This window comes from Pangasianodon hypophthalmus, chromosome 28 (genome assembly GCF_027358585.1).
Source record: "Pangasianodon hypophthalmus isolate fPanHyp1 chromosome 28, fPanHyp1.pri, whole genome shotgun sequence".
NCBI classification, from domain to species: Eukaryota; Metazoa; Chordata; class Actinopteri; order Siluriformes; family Pangasiidae; genus Pangasianodon; species Pangasianodon hypophthalmus.
Window position 1 is genome coordinate 2,382,331 of NC_069737.1, and position 22,170 is coordinate 2,404,500.

The 22,170-nt window shown below is 36.7% G+C and overlaps 1 protein-coding gene across 27 annotated transcripts in view; it reads left to right on the plus strand.

The window, feature by feature from the left end:
* Positions 1-201: 201 nt before the first annotated feature.
* LOC113545749 (neurexin-1a) overlaps positions 202-22,170 on the plus strand; it is a 314,140-nt gene continuing 292,171 nt past the window's right edge. For 12 of the 27 annotated variants that reach the window (XM_053231012.1, XM_053231013.1, XM_053231020.1 and 9 more), the window contains exons 1-5: positions 202-329; positions 1,821-2,993; positions 15,179-15,196; positions 19,658-19,687; positions 21,736-21,747. In XM_053231012.1, coding sequence (XP_053086987.1) covers positions 2,282-2,993; positions 15,179-15,196; positions 19,658-19,687; positions 21,736-21,747 — 772 coding nt within the window. In that variant the 5' untranslated portion in view covers positions 202-329; positions 1,821-2,281. The remainder of the gene's footprint in view (positions 330-1,820; positions 2,994-15,178; positions 15,197-19,657; positions 19,688-21,735; positions 21,748-22,170) is intronic. The other 15 variants (XM_053231014.1, XM_034301113.2, XM_034301122.2 and 12 more) reach the window with 4 other exon arrangements.

A 22,170-nucleotide genomic window follows, 5' to 3' on the forward strand; every position in this document is an offset into this window, starting at 1 on the left:
CAGTATGTTAAATAGCAACAACAAACGTGTGTGAATATTCATTTCCCTTCACTGGATAATGAATAGTGTGCGTGTGTGTGTGTGTGTGTGTGTGTGTGTGTGTGTACAGAGCTGCCCAAGGTGCTGCAGCGCTGCTGAAGCCCTGCCCACGCCGGAGCCATGTCACGTGACCCTCTCTCAGTCTCAGCCTGGCAGTGAGAGCGGAGCAGCCAGGCAGCGCATCTCCTCCTCCTCCTCCTCCTCCTCTTCTCTCTCACTCCCTCTCTCTTTCTCTCTCTCCTCACAAAACACAGCGGATTCTCTCCGTCACAACTTGCAGAGCATCTGAGGTAAATATATTTATTCTCTAACCGCATGAATTGTTTCATTATTGCTGTTGTTGTTGTTGTTGTTGTTGTTTTTAATCTGAGGCAGGATGCGTTGATGCAGCGCTCCGTGCCAAAGATATAAACACTGTAGCTGCGTAATTACTGACTTACTGCCATCCTTCCTTTCGTTTCCTGTTTAATCTGGGATGGGAGCTGATCAGTGTGTGTGTGTGTGTGTGTGTGTGTGTGTGTGTGTGTGTGTGTGTGTTGCATGGTAAAGAGTGTAATAAGGTTTGATTAATGTGCATTCATAAAACAAAGAGAGAGAAAGAGGAGTTGTGCTATCAATGCATAAGTTGCTCTAAAATATCACAAGTTAAGGATTGCGTGCTTAATAACGTGTTATGAAGGTGTGACATTCGTGCGTTTCCTGCACGGGTTCTGCAACAGGGTGTCCGTTCTGCACAGAACCTGCGGTTCTCTTCTCACACACGAAGAACCATGACGATTTCGCCTACTGTTTTTTTATTATGTTTTTTATTTTAAATATTTTTAAAGGCATAAAAAGTGCACCGGTAGCCTCCATGTGCGTGCCTGTAGATGAAATAATGCAGTGCGTGTGTGTGTGCATGCGTGCGTGTGCGTGTGCATGTGTGTGTGTGTGTGTGTGTGTGTGTGTGTGTGTGTGTGTGTGTGTGTGGAAGACTGTGCTCTCATCCTATATCTAATGCAGTGTGGTTGATATATTGATGATGCTTTGACTCATCATGGCAGAAATGAAAGCAAATTTAGAACCATGTATAAAAAAACAGGACAAAAATTTCACTTCATTTCCTAAAAATGTACAAATAGTAAAAAAAAAAAAAAAGTCTGATTAATTAAATAAACAAGGTTCTGAAAGGGTTAATGTTAAAAATGAATGTAGAACCCTTAAAGGTCCCGTGTGGAAGCACTCACCTCAAACCAAGTTCCAAGTAGAACCTTTAGTTTGGCAGCTAAGAACCCTTAATTTCCGAAGGAGTCTTCAAAGAACCCTTGAAGAACCCATTTTTACTAACATCTTGGTACTTGGTACACTTCAGAGAAAAAAAAAAAAAAAAAAAAAACAGGGCTCTTTAAGGGTTCATTAGCTAATTAACGGTTTCTCAGCTTGCTGAAAGTGCTCTGCGTGAAGCTTTTTTTCTGATAAACAAACTCCGTTGTAGGGTTCCACATAGAACCCCTGATGTAACGGTTCCTACAGAGGGACAAAGAAAGAATGCTTAAAGGTTGGAAACTGTCAGAGAGAGTACAATGTTTTAGAGTTAGGGTTCTAGAGGGAACCATTTTTATTTCTCTAAGAGGGTAATAGCAGTAATTTTTAATAAATATCATGTTATTGGAGCTGTATGATGAACTTTCTTTCTTTCTCCTTCATTTTTCATTTTCTATTTCCTTCTTTCTTCCTTTATTTTTTCTTTTTGCTCCTTCCCTCTCTCCTTCCTTCCTTCCTTCCCTTTCCTTTCTCTTTAGGCTCAGCACACAGTGTGATGCTATGAGAAATGATGACTGTTGTGCTGTACGACTCGACAGCATGAGCGTCTCACACATCTCTGCGTGTGTTTAATCTGACCTGATAAGCCTGAGTGTAGCGTTTAGCATGTTGCGTGGTCATGAGTATGTGCTCTGCTGGCTATGAGGATCGTGGATCATAAAGAGCGAGAGAGACGAGCAGGAGAGCACTGAGAGCACTGAGAGCACTGCTGATTCATTACAGGACCAACCTTGGTGCCTTGTCCAATGCTGGGTGAAGAATGTTCTCTTTAGGAGGTTCTAATCCCTCCTACGGTGTAGGATTCATGGCGAGGATGCCAGTTCTGCCCTTCAGCAGCAGAGCCGAGGTCATTGGTGTTTTTTGGGAAACTGGTTTCCATTAAGCCGTGGGATTCACTCTGAGAACATTTTTTACATTCTTAGGAACCATCAGCTTCATCATGATGCTGCGGTTGTGTCCCGGCGCTCGTCTGCTCTGGGTCGGACTCTTTGTGTGCACCCTGGTGGACGCCAGTGCTAGCCTGAAGTTCTCCGGTGCTGAGGGCCAGTGGATGGCATTCCCCATGTGGAACGCCTGCTGCGAGAGCGAGATGAGCTTCAACATGAAAACCAAGAGCTCCCGCGGACTCCTGGTGTACTTCGACGACGAGGGCTTCTGCGATTTCCTCGAGCTGCTCATGAACAACGGCAAGCTCAGCCTCCGCTTCTCGATCTTCTGCGCCGAGCCGGTCGCCGTGCTCTCGGACGTGCTGGTCAACGACAGCCAATGGCACGCCGTCATGGTAAAGAGGAACTTCCAGAACACCACGCTCATCGTGGACAACGAGGTCAAGTGGGTGGAGGTGAAGTCCAAGAGACGGGACATGACCGTGTTCAGTCACCTGTTCTTAGGAGGGATACCGCCGGAGCTACGGTCCGTGGCGCTACGGCTGACGTCAAACGCCGTCAAGGACCAAGTTCCCTTTGAAGGCTGGATAACGGACTTGAAAGTCAACGACTCGGTGCCTGTTATTCTGAACAGCGCAGGAGTGGACAGTGACGCGTGCGACGACGATAACGTGTGCTTCAATGGAGGAGTTTGCAGCGTCATCGACAACGAACCCACATGCAACTGCTCCGAGACGGGATTTCAGGGAAAAGACTGCACCGAAGGTAAGAGATCCGGATCTCTTCTGGTTTTTGATTCCACAAAAAATAAAAATATGCTAATTTTGAGTGAATTTCTTGATATATATATATATATATATATATATATATATATATATATATATATATATATTTCCAGTTAGCATGTTATTAAAAAGACAACAGAGATGCCTTTCATATGAAATGAAAATAATGCTAGCCTATTTTACAGTACCTATAAAAACTGTGCGTGTGTAACATTATTTAGCAACACTATCAGGCTAAGCTAGCTGGTGACCTAAACACAGCACTGTGCTAATTTCCCCAGCTAAGTAACTAGCTTAGCTAATGACACTTCTCAAGGAGTAGCCATTTAACTTTATCTTACTAGTTAGCCAAGTTTGATAACAAGCTAGCTAGTGTTAGGCTAATGCTGTGAAAAAGACAACGAAGAAGTTTTTAAAGCAGGCATTTTGAGTTATCTGTGTACGATATTCTTTAAGATCAATAAATACTGCAGGATCATTCGAGAAATGAAAGCTGAGTTTGTTTCATGCAATATTTTTTTTAAATCAAACTGTTTGCCTTCATGTTTTTCAGCATAGTGAATCAGCCTAGCTTATATAACTCTTATATTGAGTAAAGTATTGAGTAGGCAAGTTTGCAGTGAGCTATCTAATACTATGCTAACTCTTATACTGTGTAAACCAGTTACATAGCTTGCTAGTGAGGTATATAGTGTTAGGCTAACTCTTGTATTGTGTAAATAAATAGCTAAGCTGCTAATGAGTTAATTCTGTATATAACTCTGACTGTACAGTTTGTTGTTTTGAGAAAGTAAATACATCCGAAACTCATAATCACTAATGTTAGCAGGTTAGCTTGATGTTAACAAAACACTCGCATTTAAAGATGTGTCCATGTTTTTTTTTCACTCTATAGCTCACCGAACTCGAAAATTACGCTCAGACTTCCAACTTCCCAGTTCAGTTGAAGCAGCGTAACATTAGGCTAAGTCGTATACTGTGTATAAGGTCGCTAGCGAACTATGTAACTATTGTGTAAACTTGTGACCTGCATTGCTAGCAAACCCTGTAGCATTCGGCTAGCTCTAATATTGTGTGGAATTGGCAGTGACTAAAATGGATGCTTGATCTTTTTTTTTTTTTTTTTTAATGGAAATGCAGCTTTTATTGTAGATCATATACAGTAAAAAATATAGTGTTTGAATTTTTAAAAAAATGTTAAAAATTTAAAAAAATATATATATTATATTCCCAAGTAAAATTCATAATTATTTTATTTTATTTATTTTCATTTATTTTTTTTTAAAGAATGGCCACACCGGACTCTTGTAACTCTTTTTTTTTTTTTTTTTTTTTGCTTAGCATTTTCGCCCTTATGTTCTATTTATTACATTACAGAATGAGTCACGCTGCTACTCTGACTTCTATAAAATAAATTTTTTTAAAAATCCTCATTTTTTCAGCTTATTAGTAATCTCTAAAATATTCAAAACTTTGAAACTATTTACTCCTTTTCTATATCATGTCTTTATAGATCTATATAATTATATAATTAGCTATCTTTAAGTTAATTATATAATTAATTTCCAGCTTGCTATTTATATAATAGTAAATTCTTTAAAAGATTATATTAAATATAAATATAATAATGCTGATTTGTAAAACTGGTTAAAAAAATAATTTATTTTAATTTATTGAATACCACACAGACACTTCAACTGATCTCGTATTGTATTTTGAGAAACCGTTGAATAATATAATTATTCCACTATAATAATAGTAATAAGTAAAGAATTTAGTGAAATATAGACTGGATCTGAGTTTCTGCGTCATTACACTGTGGTCGAAAGTGAAGTAGAGTCTCCACGTTTTCTCTCTCGTTGTTGTTGTTGTTGTTGTTCTGGAGGTGTTTGTGGTCACATATTTCATACCACCTGTAATCTAAATCAATAACCAGCAGTCATGACCATGGCCTTTAAAACATTTCATCATGACCTTTTTATCAGTTCCTGGAAGACCTCACTGTGCTCTCACAGTGACTAGCACTCTAGCATTTTCCTGATGTTTTGTAACGTCGAACAAAGTCTTAACATTACCAAGTCGCTTAACTTCAGATGTTTCTTGATTTTGTTGCATGCTTTTCGGTTGTATGTTGTGAAATATAAAAAACTATGTTTAAGAAACATTATATTTAGTAATATTACGTTGTATCTACAATGAGCTGAAAGTTAAATAAGCTAATTGGAGGTAAGTTTCACATGTTTCACATGTAGAAAAAAACTGGTGGCAGTGTGGAGAACTTTTTCTTGCTTAGTCCATCTGGTTATTATTAACCGCCAGTGTTTGTGTGACAAAAAACATTGTCTTCGGCTTTAGAAAATGGCGCTCAAGTGTAGTAATAATCTCTGCAGAATGGACCGCAGCTTTAGATGTATCCGATTCATGATTCTCCTCAAATTAACCTGACATAAAGTATTCACTGACAAACCTGCCAACCTTTACACATTTTGCGTAGGAGCTCCTTTACTTAACTACTTTAACATCGGAGTACGCTGCTACGATTTATCACTCAAAAATACACCAAAAACACCAGCCGTCTTTTTTCCCCTCAATAAAAATGCCAGATTTTTTTTGCTGTCTGCGTCTTAACTAAGACAGAAGAGCATCAGAGCGGCAGCTTATTGGAGAAAGGTCTGAGCACAGAACTCATCCGTGAGGCCTATTTCTCCCGTGGAACCTCTCTGAGATCCCAGAGACGAGACGTTATTGTTACTATTATCGCCATCTACTGTGCTGGGGTGGAACTGCAACTCGAACTGGAAATGATGTATCGCTTATGCAGTAACATTATACAATTTTCTTGTATACATGGTTATTTAGTAATTTCTGGAGCGTGAAAACTATGGTAGCATTAGCTAGCTAGAGCTAATTTGCCAGATACCTTGTTGGAATTCCACAAATATCTACGTAAATGTGTTCAATTTCAAACATAAGAAATGTACACATACAGCATACGTATATGTATAATTAAACTTTAATTTTATTTCAGATCCATTTTACGTGCAATAGCTACATACGATGGCTAGTTATACTTTTCCAACATACGCTGTCGGCCATGTTGAATTTCAAAATGATATAATTTCCTGGACTTGGGAAGGAGTTCAGTCTGTGAGGGGAGGTGAACTGAGACACTATTGGATTTTTTTTAACTTGCCAAATGCCTGCAGTACAGATTCTACCTTCGACAAGTGATATGTGGAAGGACTGTATGGAAAATACTCTGTTTTTCTCCAGGTCTACGCATTATTCCTCTTCAGGTTCAGCAGAGTATACATTTGACTCCGTTTGGAAAAAAAAAAACATGAAGCGCATTTGTTTGTTTTGTTTTTTTTTTTTTTACTATCTATTTTTGGATTCTGACCTATCCATTAAATAATTTAAAAGCATTTATTCATTACTCTGATCAAACCGAGAGATTAAGGGATTTGCACCCTTCCCGCGGCCGCACACACAAATCCCTTTGTTTGGTTGAAACAATCATTTTGATGCACTGCTCGTGTTTGTGTTAGCCTTCGCTCTGAGCCTCGCATTAGAGAAATCAGGGAGATGTGCAGCATGACTCACTCACTCTCTCCTCTTCTAATGCAGCGGGACCTTTTTTACGCTCTCGAGGTCTCACCTGACTGAACCGAAAACACTGAAACCAGTTTCCCTTTACAGTCAGCGTGTCGTGCTCGTGTGTGAGCTGGCGCTGCTTTAATGAGATGTCGTGACGCTGTTCTTGCATGACTGGGTGTATTTACGTTTCTTTGTTTAAATGTCTGGCAACGGATCACAGGCTAAGTCTTTGCTTGGAGAAAAAAAATCAAAACGTGATTGATATTCCTGCTAGTTACGCTAGCATTACTTGATACTATTGTGCTTATAGTATAATGCTAACTTGCCAAACTAGTCACCTTAAATTAAGATATATATTTATGTATATATGTATATATATATTAGGCTATCGTGTTTTTTTTTTCCAAATAGCATTATCAGTAGCTAGCTAGCTAGCCTAACCTATTTAGCTTACAATAGCACACAAGCGCATGGACAGGCTGTTCATGAGAAATAAGAACTTAGCTAACGTAGCTCCTAGCTCAAAGCTTTGCAGCATTTCAGTTTTTATTTCAGTAGTCTTTTTCATTTTTATTATCGATCAGTCTGTACCAGCAAATAATTCATCACTTCATCTGGATGGTGTATAACCACAGAAAGCTATTTAGCAGCCATGTTTTAATAAAATAAAATGAATTTCCTTTTCAACAGCATGATGGAAAATTAATGGAGCATTGCACTGGGTATTTTGTGGTACTCACTGTTGTTTGCAGCGGCACAGTCTTTGTGCTGTTACAGGAAAATAATCAACAGTGGAGCAATTCTCATCTTTTAAGCCACGCCCATCGTTGCTGCTTTGCTGTATGGATAGCTTTCTTGCCAAACGTCCTTTAAATTAAGAGCATTGATGCAAATGAGGCTTTTAAGCAACGCAGCGAGAGCAGAAACAATTAATCAGCCGTCGCTAAACTCCAATGTAATCATTTCCGTACAGAGAGCCAGGATGTGCTTACACAGTAGTAATACATTCTACGTTCTCGGGTTCCTTTCAAATGCGTGCGTAAATGACTAGCGTGTGCATCCCAAGACAGGATTTGTGCCTGAGGCCGTGTCTGACAGCCGCGTGTGGTTTAGGGTGATTGTGTTAAGTATTTTGTCTGTCAGGGCCCGAATACGACAGCAGCATCTAAAGACACAGCAACATGAGGACATTGTGCACTTTAATGTGTGCCGTATCAGAAGGAAGTGACATCGAGGCACTCCCTGAGCCGTGCTTTTCCTCGCTCACAGTCAGATCGAAGTTCTGCGTGATGTGTGGAGAGTGTCAGTCAGTCTGGCTCCTACACAGACAGATTAGGAGCCCATAGATACGCTCAGAAGATGAGATGGAGTTTCCCTGACAATATTTTTTTTGTTCTTGGAGATTAAATGGAGCTGTCAAAGTGAACGTCAAATTGGCTGCCACGTACTGACGCAAGACCACTGATTAAACGAATGATAAATAATATGAGCTTGTGTCCTGAATGGACTACAGACTCATCCAGGACGTATTCTCGCTGTAAAGAAAACACGCTGTGAACAAGTTACGCTTCAGAAATGTATGAAACACATGATATGAATGAAGATTTATTAAAAACAACAACAACAACAACAACAACGAAAACCCTCAGGAAGCAATGCTATGCTTCAATGCACAAGGAACGAGTTTATATTTTATTATTCATTAATATTAGTGCTAAAAATATTAACACTAAATTTATAAATATTATAATATTAAACACATTTATTATTGTATTGTACATCATTTTTAAACGGAATAAAGATGTGATGTATTCTGTTTATACTTTTACTGTATTGAGTATTAAAGAAAAAAAGAGAGAAAATTGGAAAAATGAAAATTAGCTCCTTACTTTGTCTAAGGCTAATATATTCATTTGAAGTTATTTTTTTTTTAACTTTGCATTTTTGTACAATTCTGTATATGGTATTCTGTATATGTACATAATTGATTTTACGAGACTTATCTTGCGGCACAATTCTTATTTCAGATGCTCCTGAAATCACAGTTGGTGTGTCAGAGCTTTTTTGTACCTGTCCCTTTATTGTTATTGGCGTTATGGACACCAGTATGATAGCATATCTAAAAAAAAAATAAAATAAATCTAAATATAGTTTTGGAGATATTCCCTTTTTAATTTTATAGTTCTAGGAAATCTATGAGAAATTTTGATGCTTCGGAGCTAGTCACAACTCCATGATTGTCCAATTAAATGCTCTCTAGAGCGTACATGTCCCGCCCCCAGGGGTGTGTCTTGCTGTACAGTAGTAGCTTGTGAGCAGTAAACATGGTTTGTCTGTTTGTCGTCTCACACACTATTTACTTTTTTAATCATCGCTTCCTTGAGGCAAAAACTGGTTGGAGTTCTCCATAGTTAGCTCGCTTGCTAAGCTACTGTTGGGATTGTTTAGATTCGGCAGTGTGGCGTATCTCGAATGCTGTTGGCTGTTGTGTGAGTCTCTCTGACTTTCTGCCTCGAAAGGAAATGTGTCAAAATACAGACTCACAACCAAGAAGCTATTTCATGGGGACTTTAAACCTCAAGTGTCCTTAAACATTTCTCAAAACCTCTTTCTGAAATTTACTCATTAAATACAAGAAACTTTACACAATCTAAAATTGTATATAAAGTTGACACTGTGGTGATTTGGGTTGCCAGATTTCAGCAGTTTAGGTTCAAGTGAATTCTAACGCAATTTAATTGCATTGATGTCAGACAAGATTTTGATAAATAAAATCAAAATGCAATACTTCTCTTCACTTAGCAACCACACGGAACTGCTTTCTAAGTACATAAACTGCCTTAAAATCTCATTAAACTGTATAAATTTTATTTATTTTTATAATTTGGTCCTTTCAGATTGGTCCAAGTGTTGAACCTCGCCACTGTACAGCTTTTGCCACGTTCCTGAGTCAGAACTGATCAGATGGCAGAAGTGTGTTATTACATCATGACATCTAAGAGCCAATGAGATGCCAGTATGCAAATGCTGGTTACCAGAGGAACGGGGTGGCCATGGATCATGTCTCTAATTGACATATTTATGCAATATAATTTACCTAGTCATAGATTCCTTGGTGAGGGTAAAAGTTTTGGCACCCCATGCTGTTTTTCTTCTATAATAACTTTTTTTCTTTGTCTGTGAAACATCGTCGTTCAGAAATTTAGTACAATGTTGAAAATACTGAATGAGAAATATTTATTGTGGGTGACTTTGAGGTTTGTCCACTCTGAAACACATCATTCATAACTCCATATTTGTGGGGGTTTTTTGGCAAAGAACATAAAAATAGGCAGAAGAGAATTGAAATTTGTGAATCGGACATTTTTTGTGGTCGATCTTGGCGTCTCAAGAACTAGCATCTACTAGCATTCCAGGCCTGTGTAGCGTTTATTGTAGTCCAGTGATCCACCTAGAGGAATAATATATATAATAATAGTCGAAGCCCTTACCAGCTGGGAATATCATTTTTACCATGCTTGACATCTAACACACAAAATCAGCTGTACTTTTCTTTTTTAAATAAATGCATTCACAGCTTGATGAGCTCTAACGCCCACGATGTGAAGAACATTTCACGTGCTGCCTCACGTGCAACACCAACGTGCTGCCTCACGTGTAACACCACCTGCTTTCCCAGCATGAATGTTCACACTCCACCACCCGGTTTCTCATTTTTTTGCATTTTTTTTTCTCCCTGTGATGACGTCCAAATGAAGGAAATGAAACCAAATACTCGCACCAGATAATATTTATGATCATGTTCTGTCCTAACCTGGAGGAAGTGTGTGTAAAGCAGGTGGGGCAGATGAAATCCTGAAATTCCTGCCAGAAAACAACACGTTACAGCAACAAATACAGAGTAAAAAAAATACCAGTTTTTGTTTTTCTGAATCCTTACAAATGAGAAATTGGCAGCTGCTTCATGTTTTGTCTTCTAAAAATGAACATTAGTTTAAGGGATTGTGAGAATTAGTCATTGAAGGAAGAGATAACTATGTATGAATAAGATTTTGGACACCCAACACACAAGTCTTTCATTTTCCCTGTTTACAGAATTTAAATGTAACTTTTGTTTTTTAATTTATTAATTTATTAATTAATTTTTGCAGTGTTTGTGACTCTGAATCTGGAAGCAAATTCTCCTCCTCAAAGCACAGACATAATGAAAAAGAATTATTTACATGTTTTTAAAAACAGGCTTGATTTAAATAAATTTTTTAAAACAATATTGAATGCATTAAATACATACAAATAATTAAACATTTCTCAAACAAACTAACTAACTATCCATCAAACAAGCAAAAAAAATCTACATTTAAAATCTTTACACAGAGAAAATGCAAAACTTTTCTGTTCTTAAAGCATGCTGGGTGTCCAGGAAGCAAACGCTACTCTTCAGATCACAAACATTGCTAACAAGAATTAATGTATTAATTTTTTATACTAATATAGATATGAATAACATGGTGTGAGGTGTAATCTCTTTTAATTTGGCTTGTTTTGAAATTTTTTGGCATTACACAAGTATGAGAAAATTGGAGAAAAATAAAATGGATTCCATATGACATGCTTTTAATTTTACCTCAAGCCAAAAAAGTCATTTATAGATTACATTCTTGTAAAATGATATAACATGATATTCTGTTAACATCCAAAATACATAAAAAAAATATAATAAAAAAATCAGAAACGTCTGTACTTTTCTGAATTATATAATCATCCCACCAATTTCTTTTCCCTCTAATCCTATTTTGAAGGTGAAATCAGTGGAGTGCTTGAGTGATCTTGCGTGAGAAATAGCATGTGTAATGCTTCGTCTGGGATTAAGGTTATTAGGACTATAAGCTACTCGGTGATTATCCAGAGGATCAGGTCGAGCAGAAAAAACAACAGAAAAGCAAAGACAAGAGGCGACATGTTAAAGAATGAGTTAGTGTTTATTCGAAGATAAAAGACATGGATACCAGGTTTGATTTTTGGCGTACACATCAGACTGTTAGCTTATTATTTTACTATTTTGGATTTTTGTGGAACGGTTGTAAGAAAAACGCATAGGGTTTCATTGTTGAGATGTTGATAGATGTTAGATTAGATTTTAGCCATCACATCTTAATATCATGACCATCCATTTTATCATTTTAAAAAAGGTACGCTGTAGAGGAGAGCGTAAATGTCAGAATGCCAGTTTGGAGTAAGTGAAGTCCAGTTTTAGAGGAAAACATCGGCATTATCTTTGCGCTTTTGCTTCAAGTACAACTGCGAAATTGTCAGGACAATAGTACGAACATCGTGTAGCAATGAGAAAGCTGAGACAAGGTGAATCCCTCACACACACGCACACACACACACACACACACACACACACACACATCCGTAATCCAGCACCAGATGCCGTCCATGGCTGCAGCTTTCCATCGATTACCAGCAGAGTGGTTGGACACTTAGCCGTCGCGTCCCCTCCGTAACTGCATTGTAAAAGGAATAAAGAGGAGGCTGAGCTGTGGGACGCTTTTAACCATCGAGTAGTGAAAGCATTAATCTGAGAACGTCACACTGCAAAGACAAGCTGACTCACGTCACTGCATTACTGATAAATCAGCGACTGCTCTATCGACTCACGACAGGTGCGATGGAGGGGACAGCTCAAATTAGATCCACGTTTACTTTCACAGCATTCAGCAGACACCTTTATCCAGAAGTGCTTTATAACTTCAACTGATAAAACATTTCCTCACGCTGGGACAGATATCCAGGTTGTGTGAGAGTACCATGAATCTGAGACCCTGTTAGAGAGGAGCAACAAAAACCACTTAAGCTTAAGACCTGATCACAATTATTATTATTTCATTATATTATTATATTATTTTTTTTAAAATCTTTTTTATTCTTTAATATTGCCATAAATCTGGACAAGTCTATATGTCATGTAAAGTAATAATACACACACCCAAAAAAAATCTGGACTGAAACCTGAAACTTAAAACCAAGTGCTGGATTTTATTACTATTAGGGGGCCAAGCACCGTCGTCTCCCTGTTGTAATCGTATGCTTTCTTCTCATTATTACTTCCACAAAGGTAGTCTGGGGAAGCCCAAAGAATGCTCAGAATGCTTTAAAGAAATTTGGCACAGTGATTGAGGACAGTCTCAGCTACATTCACAGCAATTTCGGCTTATTTCAAGCACTCTAGCGCCACCGACAGGACAAATTTGAACATATGTTTACAATAATAACTCGCTCAACAATTCTTCTGATTCTTTGGGACTGAGTTCAGCATATATCATGTATCTGCCATATTGGATTTTCCACCATTTAGAATGTTTTCCAAAAGTTTTTTCGCTTCTTCTGCTACAAACTTTGTCCAGTGATCACAAAATTTAAATCACAGCATCGTGAAACCAACCTAAACAAATTTGTTTTTTTTTAGATTTTTGATCTGACCTGATATTATTTGGGAACAAGTGCTGATGATCGCAATTGATTCTGGCCTTCTTCCTTTGCTATTATTAATTCATTATTGTAATTTTTTTATACTGTAGCTTAAAAAAAACATAATCTATTTCTCTTTTAATACTTTTGAAAATGTGAAAAGAACTTTATTAAAGAATTTAGTAATTAATGTTAATGGAAAAGCTTTGACAAAAATCAAAAATAAGGAATAAAAATTCTTTTTCAGAAATAAAACTGAGGTGACACTGAGCAAAACAAAATATTAAACTATCATACAGAATCTGCAAGTTGACTGGAATGAACTGAAGCGAAGAAGTTCTTGGCCAAATTTTTCTGTTAACCAAAAGTGACGATTGAAAAATCTTACCATTATATCCTCTAGCAAATTACCAAATATTATTATACCAAAACATCAATATTTCAGGTTCGTTTTTATTTATTTACCCACAGTACTCTTTTCTTGTCACCTCAATTTTACATTCACAACACAACCCAAGATCTTAAGCTTGTTTAAGTCACGTTAAATTAAATAGGTTTACTATAGAGAGCTCTCTGTGTGACGGTGATATATTACTTCAGGCTCTCTGATATAGAAAATATTCCACCCAGCACCAGCAAAAATTTATCACACACATCTATCTTGTAAAAGGAGAGTCTGAGACTGTGTGTGATGTCATGTTCTGTTAATGTGATAAATAGTCAGAGATGTAATTTTGGCTGTTCCTTTTTTCTTTTTCTTTTTTTTTTGGCATATTTAACATAACTAATGCTAAATAATAAATTAAATAAATGATATTTGTAAAAAAAAAATAGAATACATAAAAAATACAATATGATATTCACCTTTTGCTCTGCTAAAGAAAGGCATAATGCTGCTTAATATTTATTTTCTAATAAATTTCAGTTGTGAAGATTGAAAAACTGTAGCTGTAACTAGCTAGGTCTCTTTCTGCTTCACTTTGATATGAAATATATTTAGCCTATACTGTAGGACAAAAGTACATAAGTTAAAAAAAGTGATTTTTTTTTAAAGATTAAACTTTTTGTACCTGCAGATGCAACACGTATTAATTATCATCTGATTTATCTAAATGCAGCGAGTATACTGGACCGGATTATTACAAGGCATTGAAATTGAATAAAACACTCCCTATGTGTTGTGCTGTTGTGCTGTGCTAGGAAACTAATCAATAACAGGATGGTGTGAATAAGCCCAGTTACTGTTAACACCCCAGAGTTTGATTATTTTCCTATAACTGCGTGTCCTGAAGTGTTTTATTCCTCTTATTCCACAGCAATATTTTCACAATTTATTATATTAATTAATTAAACAATGTGATCCACTTTTTTTTATCTGTTTATAGTTGCATTTCATGTTGTAGATCATCCATGAAACAAGTTAGTCCCTTTTCTCAGTTAGCAGCCTCACTATCACCAGCCTTTATTTTCCTTCTGCTGAAGTTAATAAGACAAAATAATAATAATAATAATAATAATAATAATAATAATAAAGTGCAGCTTGTCATATTACAGAGAAACTGCAAAACGTAAACTCTCCTTTCCTGAGCATGTCGTTAAATTAAAAAAAAGTTACAGCTTTATGTCTGACACTGGAGACTCCTTCCATAAATGTTAAACTGGCATCTCCTTACATTTATTTAAATTGGTTTCTGTGGAGCGTCCACTGTACTAGGCCCTGTGTAAGCTGTTTAATCTAAACCTGTGAGCTTATACTAAAAATTAATCAACACCTTCTGACCAATCACAATCCAGAATTCAACAGCACAGTATACAACTAATACACCCAGTTACTACGAGTGTTAATTTAAGCAACAACGTTGTCACTGCAGCACCGTGACCTTTTCCTCCTGCAGGAGTGGAGAACAGGTGATCATGTGATCAGGTGATCAGGTAATCATGTGATCATGTGATCAGGTGAACAGGTGATCAGGTGATCAGGGCGCATGCATGTGATGTTTGATGCCTTGCATGGTAACATGCAGTGGCAAGTATTGGTCTGCATGCTGCTTAATGAATGTCTTCCTTTCTCTCTCCCTGCCCCATCTGTGCTTACAGAAGACAACCGTGCTGAAGGTGGGTACTGCATTTTTAATCCTTATCCACTTATTTACCTCAACTTTCACCCCTAATGTGCTTTATCAATGTTACATGAGCGCAGCGTGGACGGTAGGTATAATGTATACGTTGTTTTTTGGGGCTTTTTTTGTAATATGAAGAATATTTAGTAGCTGAATTTGGGGTATTATGCAAATTTTCAAATGACTACGAGACACCAAATCCAGCTAAAAAGAACGAGAGCTAGAAAAAAAAAAAAAAAAAAAAAAAACACTGCAAAAAAATCATAGCGTGAATGAAAATATCTTCCCACTTATTAAGAGATTCTTATAAATGATTATAATAGTATTAAGCCTATTTCTTCAAGACATTCATTCCGAATTTCAAGCTTGAACAATGTTTGCTTCTCGCTAAAAAAAATAAATGCTTTAAACAAGCACAATTTTCTGCCACTTGCAAATATAAACCTATGGCTAAGAATCTAGGATATTGATTGAATAATTATATTTTTATTATGAGATTATGATAAACAGTTGCAAGATTATTAAGCCTACTTTGAGTCATTTTTTTTCTAATTTCAAATTTGAAGATTTTTGTTTCTCACCATAAATAAATGCTTTAATAAACAAGCACAATGAACTGCCAGAGGAATTAGCTGCTGCTAGCAAATATAAAATTATTCAACATATTTCTTGACATTTCTTTGAATTTCAAACATTTTTTTTAAAATTTTGCTTAAGATTTTTTTTTCCAGCTAGAAACCAAAATGACTTCAAATGTAAATATCGTGAATGTAACTGAAATGATCTAATATTTGTATTTATTATGAGATTATGATAAAAATTAAAAAAATTGTTCAGCCTACTTTTAGAAATTCTTTCCAGTTTCAAGCCAAAATAATTCTTACTTCTAGCTAGAGCAAGTGCTTAAAAGATGCAGTATTATCTGCCAATAGCAAATCTAAACATATTTCTAGACATTTTTAAAAGTTTCAAACTTTGCTTAAAAAATTGCGTAAGAAAATTGCTTAAAAACCACAAAATTACCTACAAATGTCAAAAATAAAACATATTTCCACTTTCAAGCTTGAACAATTGTTACTTCTAGATAAAAAAAAATGCTTAAAAGATGCAAAATTAGTTTAATCAATATAAAATTAGTAGAAAAATATATTTTTTAAGCCATTTTTCTAATTTCGACCTTGAATAATTTATGTCTGTAGCTAGGAAGAAAAATGATATAAAATGAAAAATATATATTAAATGTAGTCAATTTGATTTAATATTTTTATTTATTAATAAGCCAATTTCTAGATATTTATGGATTTTGGTTCTTGTTATAAATAAATGCTTAGAATATGCAAAATTATTGATAAAATGAAGCTTAAAATTAATTTTAAAAATTATATATTCTGTATAATCATTTCATAAGATGTGACTATGTTCAAGATATTTTTACTTGGGAAAATTTCACTAAAATTTATTATTTTATATATATTTTTGCAGTGTGTAATTTGGAATCAGGAAGTATAAAACACGAAACTTGTGTAATAATTCTAACAAGCAACAGCGATTTGTTTAAATTTCATTTAATATGACTGAAGCTCTAACTCACATTCGCCCTTAGCTTGACATTTTAACACTTTACGTTCTGCACAAGAAACGGTGCGTTGTTTAAGAGCCGAGTCGGGTTTCCGTATCCGTAGTGACGGGTGGAAATGCTCCTTCAAGGTTGAAAAGGTAAATCATCCATCTGCATGATATCCATATCAACTAACGGCGAGTAAATTCCTCCGAATCCACCGTGGAGAAAATCAGCCGTGGCACAGAACGGAGACGGGAGAAGAAACTAAATAAATAAATACATAACTGAAAGCTGATGTAAAGGAGGAAAAGTGTTTTTCTTTATCAGATTGTTGTGTTCGAGTGGGCTGATGCGTCTGCCGAGTATCATCAGGGTCGTCTTAATATTATTCAGTTCACTTTTACTTAGAAGGAGCTTTTTATAACAGATCTTGTTGAGCGAGGAAGCTGCTGAGGGAGGAAAAAGAACAGACTGAGAGAGGAGAATAAAATAAAAGCAGCTACAATTCACTCTGTCACTATAAAACAATTTAAAAAAAAATATTAGCACTATATTTATGCTATAAAATTGATAACAATAATCGTGGTACTGCATATTCGAGTCAATAGAATCATAAAGAAATGGTTTTGACAAAAAAATCCATCAAACATCACAAAAAAAAAGCAAAAAAAAAAAAACTATAGCACTGTGTGAATTTTGCTAAGTAAGTAGTTAGCTTAGCTAATTTTGCTTCTCCAGCTAACATTAAGCTGACTAATTCTTTACCTATAGCAACTTTCCTAGCAGCTAACATTAGGCTATCTGCTTCTCCGCCCATAGTCAATGTAGTAACCATTAAGCTAACTTTTACATTATTACCAAAGGCACTAGCTTCTGCAGTACATTGTTAAAACCATTAAAACCACTAGTTAACATTAAGCTAACTTGTGTAAACAAGGCAGCATCCAAGATTGCTAGAAAGGTAAATAATAAATAGCGTGGTCTAGTAGCAAGCTAGCTAACATTACGCTAACTATCATTTAGCTAGCAGGGTAGCTACCAGTAGCTATCTATCATATTCTGTAATTAGAACCTGTAGATATGTTTGCTAGCAAGTTAGCCAATATTAAGCTAACTATTACATTGATCAAAAAAGTATACAAGGTTACTAGCAAAGTAGCTAACAGTAGGCTCACTTTTCATCAGTAGCAAGTTCTGCTAGCAAGCTAATGAAACATTTTAGTGGACTTAGCACTAAAATCAAAAAAACCTGAGATTAGAGTGGATTTTTTTCCTAAAACTGGAAATATTATGAAAATTAAAATTATGGTTTTAATTTATGAAATCTACATTACTCTGCTTGTCCTTTTTATTTATTTATTTATTTTTAAATTAATATATATTTTTTAAACTGTACCTACGTTGTGGCTTCATAACACATTCACAAGCATTGCATAAATCATTTCTTAAGTAATGTTGGATGATTTATGACGTTAAAGCTTTTATGTTGTCAATACTCTCTGTGAGTGAGCTGTTACTATGGAAACGATAACTTATTAATATAAACCGGTGATTTGTAGCTGCGCTGCTGTCATAGAAAATTAATCAACACCTTCTGACCAATGAGAATCTAGATTTCAACCACAAAAAAAAAAAGATTTTCAAAAAAAAAAGGAGAGAAATATACCTCTGCTGATGGATTGACAGCTAAACTCATGCTATTGGATCATGTTAAACTGCTCACTCGGGCAGACGGTCAATTGAAAGAATGTAAAAATGGTAATAAACCGCCCGTGACATTTATGGTACATAATACTTCTGCTGTTGGTACAAATGTACTTATACATTGTGCAGTGGAGAGGAAAATGATGGCTGTATTTTGCGCCGTTGCCTGGCTGTGTATTGGATTTGGGCTCCAGCTGTCCCTGTTTGCGCCGTAAATCAGTGGGTAAAAGAGTAAAAGATTGTGGGGGAGGCAGGTAGGTTGGATTAGACGAAATGAAATATCCTGCAAGATGTTTTCTGCATTCGCTTGAAAAACAAAATCTTTTTTTCTTCAAATTCTTTAAAAATTTTACTTTATCTCTTTATCCTAAACGCAGACCTGCCAACCTTTACGTGTTTTTTGCGTAAGAGCTCTGCATTTTAACATCGCTACACGTTATCGCTCAAAAATATGCAAAAAGTCTTTTTTTTTTTTTTTAACCAAATAAAAAATTATCGACATATGAATCAGGAATGATTGACAGTTATGTAGATGATTTGAACTCTCTCATATGAACTGACCTCCTAAAAGCTCCGCCCCCTTCCCCCATTTCACATTATCAATCTTTAGTGCCGGTGATCTCGTCTCGACTCGGTTTTCCCACTTGTAAAACGGTGCACTTGTTTTCTGTCACGATAAACAGAGAATGTTTTGGGTTCATGGATGTGAAATAAAATTTATCAGTGTATGTTCGACTTAGCGAACTTTAGACAAGTGTATAGTTAACATCGCTTAGCTAAATTTATTAGGGAAAAACTGTAAAACTCCAGATATACGCGCACTACAGATTCCACCTTACACGAGGGATTTGTAAAAGGACTATATTAAAAATATACTGCATTTTTAGCCAAGGTAGCTAACCCCATATTAGCTATGATTAGCTACGGATTGGTCTGAGAAATCATTCGAGCCAATTAGCTGGAGTTACCATGTCATACCTAATTTTCGTAGAATTAAGAAAATCTTACTTTAAATGTCGCTTGTTACTTTTTCGTTTAACGGCTACGTGTTAGAGCTACTCTTCCCGTCCCGTTCTCCGTTTTGTCTCTCCATCCTAAACACCTCCGTCCTGAATCAGTCTGATCCACCAGACGAATGTCCGTGTTCTTCATTTGTGTTCTTTGCTGACTGTGCTCTTGTTTTCCTTTAAGGTCTGGCACACCTGATGATGGGAGACCAAGGTATGTTCTCTGTTCCTTCTCTCACTCATCCTCGTCTCACCTTTTCTCCTCTTCTGCCTCACTGCTTCTGCTCTGCACTTAACGAGTTAAAGAGCTCAGGCTCTCACGCTCTCACCGAGTTCCTACTTTGCTTTTTGCTGCATTTTCTACTCTGATAGAGACTGGAACCAGAGAACCACAGCTGTGGAGCAGGAGGGGTGTGCTGTTAATGGTTCTCCTTAGAGTAAATGGGATTGGGATTGAATTTACATTGATAAAAACATGTCCTAATACACGCTTAGAAGAAAAGGCTCCTCAAGAGTTCTTTACATTGTTAGAGCTTCTTTGCGTCATGAATGCCTTCCCTCCAGTAAACTTTTAATTTATCTTGAGTATAGCAATTGTTTTAAAGTAAATTCATGTTCATGGAAGTCAGTCGCAGTATTAAATCGTATCCAAGCCCATCAATTTCAGCAACCGATCAGGTCCAGGTTTCTCAACGATCATCATTAAACGGTGAAGCAAGCACAGCATTGAATGCTCTTTCTCTCCACGCTAAGGCAACGTTAACTGTATGATTCACCTGAGGGTTCCTTTAGAGAGTTTCATTACTTCCCTCTTGAGGACCTTTAAGGATTCTTGATCAATGTGCATGGAAGTCAGATGGAGCATTAAATGGTCGCCCAGCCCATCAGATACTTATAGATCACTGTTAAATGGTAGAGCGAGCATCACTTTGAGCACTCTCTCTCCTAGCTAAGACAAGCTCAATTTTACATTTATGGAGAAACAAAGGTTTTGCCATAGAAACAAGCTAAAGAACTCTCTAGGGTTCTGTTGTTAACCTATTTTCTCCAAGAGTGTAGTGGTACTTGTAAATGAATTCGTTCATGTTCATGGAAGTCAGGTGGGGCATTAAATCACAGCCTAGCCTGTTTCATCGTTTAATCAACCAATCGGGGTTGAGCTCCCCAAGGATCATTGTTAACTGGTAGAGCGAGCATCACATTCAACATTTTCTCTCCAAGCTAAGACGATCTCAAGCACAGCTTTGGGGAAATTTAGCATTATGTTTTATTTATTTATTTTTTTGCTTATTACATTGACAAAAAACATTCTTCAACACTCTAAGAAAAAAAAAGGGTTCCTCAAGGGTTCCTTGGATGGTTAAGGCTCCTGTGTGTCCAGAGAATCTTTAATGTAACCCTTCAATTCCCAAAAGTGTAGACCATCATTTTCAGTGAGTAACCAGGGTTGAGATTCACAATGATCATCTTTAAATGGTAGGACGTTTTTGGGAAACTATTTGGGGCACTAGGTTTGATTGTAGCATTATGATTAATTTGTTAGTTTGCTCAATACATTGTGCTTCTAAACTCTCAAAAATGTTTCTCAAGGATTCATTGAATAGTTAAGTGTTTTTTTTTTATTATTATTTTTGAAGAAACCCGCTATGAAAAGGAAACCCTCTGTTATACGGTTCCTCCGTAGAACAAGCGCAAGAACCTTCAATGTTTCTGGATTTGACCCATTTTCCCCCAAAAGCATAGCAGAACATTTTAAATATATTTGCGAATGTTCATGAACGTAGTCAAAGATTCTCAAAGATCATTGTTGAACGCTCTCTCTCTCCCAGCTAAGATGATCTCAACTTTATGATGTTTTTGGGAAGGTGTTGTGCAAGAATTGAGAAATGCAGCAAGCCACACTCTCAAAAGGTTCCATCTAAAACCACTCCACCATTAAGGGGTTCTTCAGTTTGTCCCTCTAGGGCAAGCTGTAACAGAGGCAGTAGACCTAGTAGGAAGCTAGGAACCCGTGAGGAAGCCTTTTTTTCTAAGAGTCTGGGTAATTATGCCTGGTTTTATTGCATGTGGCAGTAGAATGAATACGTCATCCTCACTTTAGCTTTTCATCCATTTCATCATGACTGCATTTTACCTTCATCTACTCCACTTTGCCCTCATTACACGACCATAACTTACGTATCTTCTTCTCTCCCTTTCCCTTTGCTTTTCCTTTCTCCGGGCTCTGCTTCCTCTATGGAACCATGCCATCAAATTTTATAGGTAAAACTAAAGGTACTGAACCTCTTTTTTCATCTCATTTTGTTCTCATTCCCTTTGCTGTGTTCATGACCCTGTGTATGTAGATGTAGTGCTAAAATTTCCGTAACTAAGTTGAGCTGAACTTTCCAAGCATAAGAAAATGAAGGTAGGTGCTCTCGACAAATCTTTGCTCTGGCTCGAGGATTTTACAGTTTGTCACGTAGCGCTATTCATAAAGCCGACTGCCTTTCGGGTGGCGAAGCATCCCGCCGGTGCTCGGACTGGTAACTACTTACTCAATCACCGAGATGGGTTTTCAGGGAGCCCATCTCAGCGTGGAAAATGAGTAATTTTTCCCTAGAATTGAGTGTTTCTTCACTGGAGGTAAGTGGCTGCACAAGACGTCTCTCAGCTCCACTCCCTAAAGACCGTTTTGCACAAAAAATAAGGCAAAAG